The sequence below is a fragment of the Stigmatopora nigra genome, chromosome 22, assembly GCF_051989575.1.
Source record: "Stigmatopora nigra isolate UIUO_SnigA chromosome 22, RoL_Snig_1.1, whole genome shotgun sequence".
Lineage (NCBI taxonomy): Eukaryota > Metazoa > Chordata > Actinopteri > Syngnathiformes > Syngnathidae > Stigmatopora > Stigmatopora nigra.
Window position 1 is genome coordinate 4,039,947 of NC_135529.1, and position 13,452 is coordinate 4,053,398.

At 38.5% G+C, this 13,452-nt stretch overlaps 2 protein-coding genes across 5 annotated transcripts; both read right to left on the reverse strand.

The window, feature by feature from the left end:
* Window positions 1–1,108: 1,108 nt before the first annotated feature.
* Window positions 1,109–8,555, reverse strand: LOC144215777 (geranylgeranyl transferase type-1 subunit beta-like). The gene is made up of 9 exons (XM_077744915.1): window positions 8,398–8,555; window positions 7,922–8,040; window positions 7,620–7,684; window positions 7,262–7,413; window positions 6,969–7,101; window positions 6,540–6,585; window positions 6,200–6,384; window positions 5,539–5,647; window positions 1,109–4,476 (listed from the first exon to the last, which is right to left on the reverse strand). Exons 1-9 carry the CDS (start codon window positions 8,523–8,525, stop codon window positions 4,334–4,336), a joined length of 1,080 nt encoding a protein of 359 aa, XP_077601041.1. The 5' UTR covers window positions 8,526–8,555; the 3' UTR covers window positions 1,109–4,333.
* Window positions 8,556–8,698: 143 nt separating this feature from the next.
* LOC144215776 (coiled-coil domain-containing protein 112-like) lies at window positions 8,699–12,334 on the reverse strand. Of its 4 annotated transcripts, none has more exons than XM_077744914.1 (14): window positions 12,284–12,334; window positions 11,481–11,593; window positions 11,159–11,280; window positions 10,993–11,082; window positions 10,669–10,744; window positions 10,379–10,496; window positions 10,191–10,310; window positions 9,980–10,117; window positions 9,780–9,895; window positions 9,596–9,704; window positions 9,440–9,529; window positions 9,178–9,276; window positions 8,978–9,093; window positions 8,699–8,823 (listed from the first exon to the last, which is right to left on the reverse strand). In XM_077744914.1, the coding sequence occupies exons 1-14, from the start codon at window positions 12,329–12,331 to the stop codon at window positions 8,793–8,795; spliced, it is 1,386 nt and encodes a 461-aa protein (XP_077601040.1). In that variant the 5' UTR covers window positions 12,332–12,334; the 3' UTR covers window positions 8,699–8,792. The 4 variants fall into 4 exon arrangements, with proteins under 4 accessions (XP_077601040.1, XP_077601039.1, XP_077601038.1 ...); XM_077744913.1 differs by having other exon boundaries at window positions 9,440–9,532; XM_077744912.1 differs by having other exon boundaries at window positions 9,440–9,547.
* Between the last annotated feature and the right edge of the window lie 1,118 nt (window positions 12,335–13,452).

The window sequence follows — 13,452 nt, forward strand, 5'->3', positions numbered from 1 at the left end:
GTTTAATACTCCAGTATGTCCATTGTGGTATTTTATGATCCATAATTAATAAGAATGTTTATTTTATGAACCTTTTATTGATATTATGTACATCAAATGATGAAATCCTTCATTTCCTTGTATTTGTACATCTGGAATATTGGCGTAAACTGTTTGACTATTTTTGAGGCACTTATGTCATTATGTCATCAATGTAATGAGTCAATCTATAGTTCATATCTGCCTGGCATCCAACAGAGTCCTCGGATATATTATTCTATTTACTGTAACTATCTACCCATTGATCAATGTACCATCGAACCACCTACATATCCATGACACTCTATTATATTGATTCTAAGAGAATATAAACCAGTGTTTGTTTTCAGAGTCCAGCAGTGAGTGAGCTCCATAAATTGGTTTGTGATCTCATTTTTGGGGTATTTTGGAAATGCTACTTATCCAACGCCCCAGATGTCCTCCTTGGCTTCATGTTGTGGACACATTCCACATGCAGCAGTCTGTGACAAGGCTCAAAAGTTAAATAGTCTTGTTGCTCACCACACATTTTTATAGTGATCATTTATTAGCTCTTTTGCAATCAAATAGAAACCCATGTCTGATTAATGTATAACCATGCAAATAAGACCATGGCTGCCCTCAAAAATCATAAAAGTTCATTAATTCAGGTGTTACTTTGATAATGGAGGCACAAGTTAAATATCTGGTAAAACTGTTTCAAAAGGTCATGTGAGAAGAAAGATTGCAAGGAAAAGAAAAAAGTCTCCAGCAGGGCCTACATCAACAATGACTCCAATTGATAAACATCTTGGTGGGTTTGTGTTAAAATAAAAAGATTGTCCTTTCATTTCATCTAGTAGTTCTAGCTGTTGTATAGGTTAAAAAAAGGAGAATAGCACCACGCCCAAATACAGCTGTGACATGCGGTGTAAGGATGGTCTCTTGACAATTCCTAACTGGGTTCGCACTCAATTCCCTTTGTGAAGCACACAAGAAGCACACATTTTTTTGCTTCCGAATTTAGTATCGGTCAATCTATACTTCTTTGGATCAAGGAGCAGGTGATACGACAGCAAAACTGCAAAGGTAGAAGAGACAAGAGACAGGCAACGTATTCATTTTCTTTTATTTAGCATTGATACAAGTACAGTATTTGTTGCCGAGCTTGGGGCTGCTCAATTTTCAAAGTTGGACATACCACACAAACATTTGCATTTTCCATCCTTTTGCATATTTACAGTGTTTATCTACACGTCTTTACAAAGCATAAAAATAAATGGAATTTCATGTTACATTATTACATTATGTATATTGATAGCTGTATGGCAAAGAGTCCTTTAATGGCAGCGGAGTGTCCGTCTGCAGTTAAGTGGCAGAAATTGGTAAGCATTAAGGGAACTGACTCGGGGAATTTTTTTTCCCCCTAAGAGAAATGCATTAGTGACTTGATTACTGGAACAAACGCTGCATTGCAGGGTAAACGTATTATGTTTGTTAGTATATCAAAGGAAAGGGAGACTCCTCTATGTTTATCCTTGGGAATCTTGCAGAGAGTCATTAGAATGATGTAATTGTTGAATGTGTTTTTTTCTCCTCAATCCTTGAGATCTGCAGTGGGTCAGGTTTTTGTTCCAACTGATCCAGCATGGATAATTTAAATAAAGAGCACCTGAATGCAATGAACTAACAATACTTTTAAGACACCAGGTTGGTGAAAATGCAGCACTGCACCCACTGCAGCTTTTGAGGATTGATTTGGACACCCAAGCTTTAGAACTGATTTTTTTACCTCTCTGAAGAAGAAGCAGTACCTAGTTTAAAATCAAAATCATACAGATTCTACACTCCAAAAAATGTGAGCTGTTGAGATATTTAAGCTAAATAAATCATGAAATAACACACTGTAAAAAGAGCATAAAAGGCATGAGGTCTAAGGCAAAAACTGAGAACAATAACAAAAAAAGTAGCAAGCCCCTTTAACAGAGCCTGTAAAAACAGCATTTGTTCAACATTTTACAGTGTCACTGTTTCCCAAAAACACCAACGCAAACAATAAAGAGTAGCACCAGAACTGAAAACATCTATTAAAGTTGCCTTATTACTACTGCCATTTTTTGTTATTGTTTGGAATGGAAAATGATGAATGAATCATAGTCATGGTTGCCATTGTCTCATCTCATTTTCTGAACTGCTTTATCCTCACTAGAGTCATGGGGGGTGCTGAAGCCTAACCCAGCCGACGGCCAGCTAATCAATCGTAGGGCACAAGAAAACAAACAACCATTTATCCTCACTCATACCCAGGGGCTATTTAGTGTCCAATCAGCCTGCCATGCTTGTCTTTGGAATGTGGGGGGAAACCGGGTGAAGGACTGACTTTTCAATGACAAAATAGAAGTTTGCCACATTGGAAGCAATTTTCCCATGCAGGCAAGTATTTTTATATCACAGTTCAGGCTGGTACTGATGTCATAGGATAGGAAAGATGGATAAATGGTGACTAAGGTCGGTATGACAAAGCAATTCTGCAGGATCAAGGTGACTCCAACACAAGCCCATTATGCAAGAAAGGAGTTTTTACCTTGATTCAGAGTTAAAAAAAATGCTAACTCTCACTAATGGTAACCCATTATTGGTATGACTGTTTAGTTTTTTATTTTCTAGTGGTAGAATCTCAGCATCTGGATGTTGTATTGCTGTGGAATATGCCATCTTCATTTACTTAAATTCGGACTTGTTTTACAGCTTTGGTGCAGTAATGTTGTTGCAACTCTATTTAAAGGATATTGTTATTATTACCCAAGTCATAATGCTAAAATTTGATATTGGTTGAACAGAGAGGCGACTGCCCGCCAGTTTCCGTGAATAATGGATGGAACCAATTATTTATTCATCTTGATCCACTCTGTGTTTCCATCTCCACCAAACTGCCTGCTCTAGAAGACGCTGTTAGATTACCCAATGGTTTCATTCATAGGGATTCAGCAAGTTAAAGTTAAGTAAGCCACAGTCGGGCAAAACAGGCCAGTATTGCTGTATTGATAGGATGTGGACTTTGTCATTTGTATGCTGCGTCGGCTTTCGTTCACTTGCAGACATTGGAAAGTTCATGAAAATGACATGTAAAAGGACATGTTGCCAGCAATTTAAAAAAAATAATAGAAAAACAGATGAAAGAAGCACACTACTTCACTACAAACTGAAATAGCTAATCTACTATGAATGTATTCTGAGGAATGCCTGTGTTAAACAAGCTGGTATATTACCACTTCATTTTCCCACATTAACAAGCACTAATGTCCTGCTGAAGGCTGTTACCAGTTCAGATATGACACACATTGGATTGTATTATGGTTTCATGAATGATAATTTGGCACGAAATGAGTATTTTTAATTAGTTTTTCATGATGAAAACAATCTTTTTATAAACCATAACAGTTTAACAAACATAGGCAACTTCCAATTGGTGGTTAAGGTCAAAGATGGTTATCAAGGAAGCATTTTTTTCTTTTTTTGAGGGGGTTTGCCTAGAAGGCAAGGTCAGCACATGATTCATGAGTCCTTGAGGACTTTAAAAAAATCCAACACTATCCGACTTTTTCTAGATCCATCCCAACACTTTTTTCCCTTATTTATTTTCCAAAGCCAAAGAAAAACACCTGCAAGCATGTCTTACCCACAAATCCTATGAGTATACCTCTGCTACTGATCAAACGTAAAAAAAAAACCAAGCCAAAGGGATGTTGAGGGACGAGTGAGATTTGAAACAAAAACAAAGTGAACCTCAAGGAGGTCAAAACTAACATGCTAGAGGCAAATTGAAGAAATGCAAAGGTCCCTTGGGTATCAAAAGGATGCTATGGGAAGGGGATATTTGTTCTTTCCTTATATAATTGATTGTATACTCCAAAATAATGACCAGAACCGGACTAAATTATAACATGAAAATGGCATTGCAGAGTATCATCTATGCTGATGTTAAAAATATTTTGCCATAATGAACTTTCAATTGAACTTATGCTCCATAATGAGCATATTGCTCCTCGGCAAGAAACCAGAGAAGGTTCTCCTTCACTTTATCTTAACCATGGGAGTAACTTTGGCACCCACAATTTCTTCAAGTGATTTCTGGCACATGTTCATTTATACACATAACACTGACTCCATCTGTTGAACAGAAGGCAGCTTTAAAGAAAAGTGACCCAATAGCAAGGCCACGTTGCTAATGAGTCGCTGTACACTCTAGTCCTTAAATAAAGGTAGGCACGTGTCACAGAGACTCACTTTGCCTTGGATTTGACCCATCAGATGCTCTTGTCAGGTGCAATTGTCGTTATTGTCCTCTCCATGTCTGCTGCAGCTGATTGAGGCGTTCAAAGGCCCTCTGGGTGATGTTAAGAGCTGCATTGACCTTCCTCAGGCCGGGCTCTCCGATCAGTGACAGACCGCACAGGCCCAAATAAGCATGCAGAGGGTCTGGGGGTGAGAGAAATGGAAGGTTGACAGCAGTCAGTATGGAAGATAATGAGTAAGAGGCAAGGGGGGGAGAAAATAGGTCAGGTACGGTCAGGTCAACATGTACTGTAGCCAATAGGGAACATCTGCTTGTGTCGTGTCACTAGGCCAAATCAGTTAACAGAGCTAAACTAGGTGGATCTGGTGTTAGACCGAGTTCCCAGTTGAATTAAAAACAAATTAGTTCTCACACTCTCTTTTGAACTATACTAATAGATAAACACTGGCTTTCGATTTTCTTCCTCTCAGACCTCAGATAATCTGTTAGCACCATCTGTTAATAACCCTGGTGCCTTTGCTTAGTACATTGATCTAAAGGTGGAATGGGCCAACAAGGTCTGTACACTGGTTTAACAACTAAAGAGTGTCACGCTTTATTAACTTAATGAAACAACAGTCTGACCTCCCATTACACACCCAAAAAGGGGCAGGCTTCTATTGTTGTTGGCCTGATCCTTTGAGTTCACATAAATAATTCAAAAGAGGTAGCTGTTGACCTTGGTCCTCTGGGATCTGAGTAGAAGCTTCCCAGGCCCGTAAATGGGCTGGTAATTGAATTATAATGAAATAACAGATGATTGGAAGGCAGCATTAGAATCAATCAGTGCCTCAGTCAGAATTTATGCCTCCCTGCCACAAGATGAGCCCACTGGACCAGCAACTGTCACCGAAGCAATAAAATATACCAAGGTTTCCCAACCATCAAACAAAATATAGATAAAAATCTTTAAGCTGACATAATGTGAATGAATCATTCTTTGCTATCATGAGGCTAAAATAAGTCAACATCTATGAAATATAATAGGAACAGGAAACTGTTTACATGACTGTTTTGTCGCATTGGCCTTTGTAATGTGAGTATTTCCTTTTCTGGCTGCATCAATTCAACATACAAGGACACAAAGAAATGCAAGCCTGTGCCGATCAAAGTGTTGGATTACATTATCTTATTTCCAAAGGAAACATGTAGACAAAGGCCAGGAGTTTTTGTTCAACTGATACCATTACTGCACAATCACATACCTGGATGGCTGTCTGGCCACTTTGCAAAACCACCAACCAGACGGTCCTGCGTTGATAGAATGAAGGCCCTGTTCCTGTCAAAGTTGGTATACTGGAACACATCTAGTAACTAAAAAAAAAACACAGAACAATAGGCAGGAAGTACTTAATTGTATACAAGAAAGACGGCTAACACATTGTCCATATGGATTTCTATTCAAACAAAGCCATTTCACCTCTGGCACAGTTGTGACCTAAATATCTACATTAGCTACATTGGCTTTATGGTGCCTTGATGCATCTGAGGCTTACTCATCACCATTTTTAAGTTGAGAACATGTTTATTTTTGGATCATACGCGTACCGCTGGCATAATAATGACCTACATGCATAAAGAGCAGAACAAACACAAGTGGCAGAATTTGGTTTAAAAAAAATTTCAGTAGATATAGCCAAAGAGGTAAACATAATCTGAACATACAATTAGAGAAATTACTTTTTGCTTTCATAATTGTTTGGATGAATTTAGATACAATGAGATGATCAGAGTGGTCAAGTTTTTTTTGTTTTTAATCAGTAAAAAATGTGTTCCGTTAACATTCGGGTAATTGGATGAATAAAATAAAGAGCCATATATATATGAAAAACATACCTAATATGTACACCTCTACCTATAACGTACCTCTAGCGTTGCGCCCACCCAAAAGGAGTAGCAAGTATCAACTGGCTTGTTGGGGCGCCCATGGAAGCCGCTCTGTTGCCTCATGATGCACCAGCGGCGTATCCGGTCCAATTCACGCTGACTCAGTGCCTCCTCCACTCGACCCATCAGACACAAGGAAGCAATGGCACAGTACGTCCATCCACCTTTGGACATCAAAAGAGATGTAGGCACAATAAGTCAAAGAAATATATCTTCCATTATGTGTATTAGAAGAGGTGAAAGCGCAAATAAGCCCCACATGAAGCCTACATTGAACCTTAGAGACCAAAGTTAACATTGGAATAGACGATTTACTCACCATGTGATTCTCGGCCAGCTCCCTGACCAAAACCGCTATCGTAGGACTGGAATTGAGAAAAAGAAAACATTGAATGAAAGATTCATTCAGACTCATTTTGCCAATGTACAGTATTTGCACCTTTATTAGTGCATATAATAAAATGTTTATTTTTGTTGAGGATTGCCCATACTGTTACATTTTTTAAATATTCATTAAACATTTTTACAAATTTACTACCTTGTAAAAATCCATAAATGTTTGCCTTCCACCAAAATGATTATTTTATATTAATATAAGTTGCTTGTAAAACTCAACAAGTGTTTCTTGGAAGATTGCCATTATTTTAAAGGTGTGTTCTCATTCAAATTTACAGCTGGAATGTCAGACCATTAATAGCATTTACACTTTCACTAACTACACAGTAGACACGACTTCTCGTCTACATACCAGGCTGCCTCGAATGTATTCAATGGCCTTTTGGATGTCCATGCCCGACCAATCATCCAGCATGTAACAAATACTGGCTGCACAGTAGATAAAGCGGATGTCATTTTCACTGCCTTCAGGCACGGCATAAAAACTGCAAAGAAGGCAAATTTGAAGAAAAAAAAAGTCTGTTAATGTTAAAAATGGCGTGCGTTGACCTATTTTTCTAGTTGCCCAACTCAAGTTCTTACATTTTTTCCACTCCCTTCCCAAAAGCCCCAAATCCCTAACTTCAGGTATGCATGTGTACCAACCTGCCATCATCCAGCTGCAGGGCCCTAAGACCGGCCAGACAGGCCTGCTTGTTGACTCGACTAAGGTCATCTCCGAGTATTAGTAGAGAGCACAGTCCCGTGTAGGTCATCGCCACGTGGCCGCTATCGTACGGATGCAGCACCCCCGGGCCCTTGATAAAATGAAATGGTATTAGAGATGACGATTGAAGTGAGTACCAGAAGTACTAAATCACAGTAATAATAGAGTAGACATAACGCATCAAATATGCATTAGATGACCAAAGACTGAATGAAGCCTGTCAAAATGAGGGACGGAGCCTGTTTATCCATGCTGGCCACTTGAATTGTTGTTTATATTGATTGCAACCAAAATTACCTTGGTGCTGTAAGGAATTCCGATGTGTGATGATCCTCGAAAGCCACAACGACTGAGGTTGGATTCTAGGGAAAATACATACAAGAGAAATCAAACATCAAATCATTGTGCATTGTAAAAGCCAAATCCTGCAGCAAACACGGGTCAGGGTGTGCATTGCTGCCATCTGCTGACAATCACGTGTTATGTCACATGGAAGTTTTTTTTTTTTTAAGTTCCTTTTTGCTCTCCAATTCTGAACTGTAATCATCTTTGCATGTTAAATGTATTATGAAAACACTACGGGAGTGTGATTAACTCACGATCTTCTGTGGGTAGAACCTGCAATGAGTAGATCCACTCGATCATTACGTTGCTGTCAATGACATCCAGAGCATCAAGTACATCGAGCCCGGACAGGGCGAAAAATATAATAGTCAACCTGGAAGGGAGATTCCACATCATTACATTGAAGACCATCATCGAAATATCTAAAGAGTTGAATACATTTTATTGAACATTAATCAGGTGGTGTGCTCATCTGGGGAAAGCTGTCCAAAACTTGGATCAACTTGATGGCAGTAGGTCAAAGTAACTTTGCAGTCATGTTATAATAAAATAAAAATGAATGCAACTGTCAGATGGATTGTTGGGATAACAAGTTCCTGTTGCTGTGTCTGCTGTCATAAACTTCACTAGCTGCTGTGAGCACGCATGCTAACTAGCACAGGAGATTCCCTTATTTTCTATACAAATAAGTCTACCAAGGCAAAGCCCCACGCTTTTTTTCATAGCTCACCTCGTGGTCTCAAGGGAGGCGTATCTCTCAGGTAAAACCTGTAGAGTCCTCTGGAAAAAACGTATGTGCCTGTCTCTGAGGAAGTCGAGTTGCTCCAGCTCCTCAGAGAGATTCTCTTCTTCCGCCATCTTTGATTTCAGCTTTACGCCCGTGCAAATGTTGTTTAATTCCGGTGTGCCCATCAGTGTCAAAATAAAAGTTTGTAGAAGCAAGCACTGTGTATTGAGTTTCAAAATAAAAGTGGCTTACAGTAAAGTGGGATTTTTGGCCAGAATATGAATCAACATGAGGTATTCACTCATTCAATCCAAACACTTTACTTTAATCAGGTCAATTTGAGTGAGTAATACAAACACAAAATGTATCAAAGAAATACAGTGACGAAAGGTGATCCTTCATAGTCCCAGACTTCGGCTTGTAACAGGTCTAAAAGTGAAAAAATGTATATATATATGAAAAAAGGTCGAGATCAATACAACTGACATTTACGGATCTAAAGTGTAAAATTGTATTAACGAAGTAAGTAGTCTTGCAAGAACAATCAGCATAATGCACATCAACGTGATTAAAAACAACAAACCTGTGAGACATATAACGCAGTGGTCCTCCTCGAGAAGGTGCACTTTTCAGACGCTCTTCCCAACCTTTGGTGGGCTGGGACAACCTAGCTGGGTCTCTGCCAATATGACCATCAACCTGCACCGGAAAACAAAATATAATTAAAAGGGAATGGCATTCCATTATCCGTTTGTTGTTGTTTATTTTTTTTGCAGTGGTCACCTTCTCTTTCAGTTTTGCCAAAATCCTCTCCTGATGCTCCTTTTCCTCTTTTTGCCTCAGCAGCTTCTCCTGATTCTTGGCCTGCAGTTGCTTGAGATCCTATCATCCATAAGAAATGGACCAAGACTGAAATTAAAACCAACCTTTTCAAGATGTGGCCATAATGAAAAATAAAATTATAGTAAATGAACATTACCACCCAGTCTAAACACTTTTTGTATATAATGTAAATAATTTACCCAAACAAATCTGTGTTAGGTACCCGTTTAATCATGTAGCTGACATTTTTTGTCCTCCCCCTTCTTTTCCTAGTCATTTTGCTGTCCTCCTGGTCTTCGTTTGTCTCCTTGGCCTGCTGAAAAAGATGCTCCTTCTAATTCGTTTCAGCATTATATACAAGAAGCTTCACCATGGTCACCTGGGCCATTCTTTTCTGGATCTCTTCTGCTCGTTTCTGCTCCTCTTTCTTTCTCTTGACTTCCTTCCATTCGTCCAGTTGCTGAGCCACCATCTTTTTCTTTTCATCCCTTTTAGAAAACATCACACCGCAACCTATGAGATATGTATTGTTTTTATCTGTCATCATTTGTTCTTTCACTTACGTTTTCTGCTGGCACTTGGCACGCTTTTCCTTCTTTTTAGCGTCTAAGACTTCTATCTGCTTCTCTATGTGCATTTTGGATTCCAGTTGCTTCCTGCTCTTCCACCTTTGGATCGCCTTCATGTTAAAAGCACACAGTGGTGACATTTTTTTGTCGTTTCTACGTCATTTTACCGTTGTCCAATCCCATTTTGTGATTACCTCTCTCTTCTTGCCTTGCAGATAAAGAAGCTCTTGATACCATTGTTTATGTTTTGCCACTTCTTCTGGACTTTTATTAGACAGATACAGTTTGGCGCCTTTCTTGAAGCCTGCTTGCCCGTTGTACATTGTCCACGCCTATGAATTAAGCAGACAACTTATCATTGATGCAATTAAAGTGGGACAAATGTGAATAGTGAATTTAGTTTACTTTGAGGAAAGCCTGGTGGTCGAATTCGTCCCAACCACCGCAGATGCCTCCCGTATTCTGAAGGAAAGCTTCCAGAGCCTGAACCTCGATGGGGAGGTCACGGTCCAAAGCTTTACTTTGCTGCAAAAGACAAGACAAGAGCTCAACGGAATTAGACACAGAAGGATACGGAGGAAAAGGGAGGCAACCTTAACAGCAGGAACATGAGAGTCGGATTTGCTATGAAGATCCCAGTTTTCAATTTTCATTTTATAGGCAGCCATCTCCTGTGAGCAGATCTTTTCTTCCTTCAAAAGTTCTCCAATACTAAGAGAGGAAACAGATTAAGTAACGATACAATTTAAATCTTATGTATATTTTCAAGTAATTTTTTAATATGCTTAAATCTTAAGAGAACACAGGCTGTTTTTTTTTGGGGCGTTGTTTGATCAAGAAGACCATGTTGGGGTAAAATATCAAAAGTTCAGAAGTATTTTACTTTAAGCGCCGCACTTCTTTCAACTCGTTGATTGAAAATTCCACCTGGGACATGATCTCCTTCAGCTTCTCAATCTCTGTGAAATAAACAACAATTACAGTAATCTTCTATTCTAACTTTAGACCAAAAAGTGGTGATTGAAACAGGGCATAAAAATATTAGCAATGTCAACCGTTTAATATAAATAACATAAAATGCTTAAAGTATGTTAGGGTTTTTGTACTTGCATACTACAAAATAGATTATCTTCACCTTTGGAGGGTATTCTCTCATAGTCATATTTGAGCATTGACTCTTAGTAAAGTGTTAAATGGCCTGACTTACTCTCTGTAGTTGGATTAATGTTTATTAAATGTTCCTGGAATTGCTTGACGCCTTTCTGAATCTTGGACAAGCGCTTACGAAGTTGGCTCTCTAAAGGAGGAAACACAATCAAGTCATGAAAAGGACCCGGAGGTCAAATTAACATGGCAACAAAAGTCTGACCCACTTTCTGCACTTCTTTGTCCCCCAAGTGTTTTCTCATATTCATCTAGCTCAGTCGCCATGTCTTTCCATCCATTTCTCCTGCATTGAGCACTCAGTGACCTCTCTTTTTCCAGCTTCTCAACTCTGCGGATGAAAGCACATGAAAAAGACATTATTCCACTGGATTATATTGACTATAACATTTATCCCAAAACTTCTCTTAAAGTCAAACTATATTATTTGTCAGCAGATTACATCACTTGAACAAAAGCTTGAGAATATGAAGTTCACAAAAATGGAAAATATATATGTATACTACATATTTTTCATATCATTCAATTTACAGTCTTCTGGTGCTTTCGGCTTCCTTGAGAAACTCCGTGGCTCTTTGTCTGGACTCTTTCTGGTCAACATCTTCCTTGGTAGAGGGTAAAGGTGGAGGGTCCGATTCCTTCTCCTCCAACAAATAAAACACCATTGCAGCCCATTAATGAACATGTTTAAAAATGCGTACAAAACTAAATCAATTTTTCTACTTCAATAAATATTTTGATAATATTATTTGATGAATTGATGAAACAATTTATAACACATGTTTATAATATTGTCCAAAAGAATAACATTTTCATGACTAATCAATGAACTAACTTGAACTTTGCACCATGATGATGATAATGATGATGATGGTATCATCATCAGCAGCAGCATCTTCAGTATCATCAGCATCAGCATCATCAGCATCATCAGCATCATCATCCTCACCCCACCACCACCATCATCATCATCATAATAGTCATAATCTGACGACAGTCTTCAAACAAAAGCAACGTCTGGCAACTGTACATTATTCTAAGTGCGTTTATGGCAGCCAATTATAAAACTACAAATATTAAACACTCGTCTTTTTAATAACCATTTTCAACTTAATAATCGGCAAGTTTTAATCTTATTACGAACGTTAACCGACTTGAGGACCCTTCTTAAAGAAATCCCATACTACGTGGTAGTTTCTATACCTCTCATTTCCTCCTAACCATTCATACATTTCAAACTAAATTTAAACTCGTATAGTCTCCTGCTTTATTTACACGTTCAAACACCACAAATCGAAAGCAATAAGGTCGAATAACAATTAAATTTTAGCTACCGTGTTTGTTGCCGTTGATTGTTGTGAGGCTGTTGCTAAGGTTGCCATGTTGCGAATAAATGGAGATCACGCCGGATTTCCTAACCAAAACTTCCAGCAGAGGGCGTTGCCTGCATAGTTTTGTGTTTGTGTGTATGGATGTGTGCAACATTAGGAAAAAATGTCTTCCACAAGAAAAATAAGATTGAATTGGATAAAATTAAAAAGGAGAAAAGGTAAATATCCCCAATAATTTAAATGAATTATGGAGAAATTAATTAATAAACAATTTCCCTTGTAATGCTCTTTATTTACCCTAAATCGCAATGGAGAATAGTTCTGTATATTGGATACCAATGTGAAATTTCAATCATCAATTACCTTTGTTTGTTATCTTGGTCCAGGATCAATTCAAAACTGATACACACAAGAAAACTGCCAATATATAGAAAAATAGTCTCCCAAAGGCCAGGCACACACTCTAGTGTGCTGAAACGCCACGTAAAATTATGCTTAGGACTGAAAAACTAATAGAAATGATAACACTCCTTGTATGTGGTCAAGGATGAAAGTTACCATTACATGAGCATTCGCCACAAGAGGTAAAAGTTTGAACTTTCATACAAAAACTGCTCTCAATATACTGCATTCAGTAGTGTGCCATTCTTGACCGCTTCTTAGCATTAATATCTCAAAATAACACAATAGGATTGGGGTACGCTCATATCATGCAACAGATGCCAAATCTGTCACGATGGTGTCTATTTTCTAAAAGAAAAGAAAAGAAACCAACTTTCACCTGCGACAGTATTCTTCTTTTTGCAGCAAGCTTTTTATGTATCATGGCCGGCAGCTATAATTACTGAGAAAAGTGACAGGCACTAAGTGTATTAATAGACACCAGATTCCATTATTGAGTGCGTCTATTGAGGATGTGGTGCCTCCCATGAGCATTGTCGTGCCGCTGCATATAGCTAATCCTCCTCCTCAAGGATGGGGATACGTACTTCCATTTCTTGTTCTTATCAAAATTTATAAGCGCCACCTGTTTTGAGGTTGTATTTTGAGACACATTAGCTGACAGCATGTACACTGAAATTCCCACTTTTGTCTTTCTATGTACACAACCTTACCTACCATTCTACCTATATCTTGATTGACCATGAATTCTGCATTATACAGGACAGTTA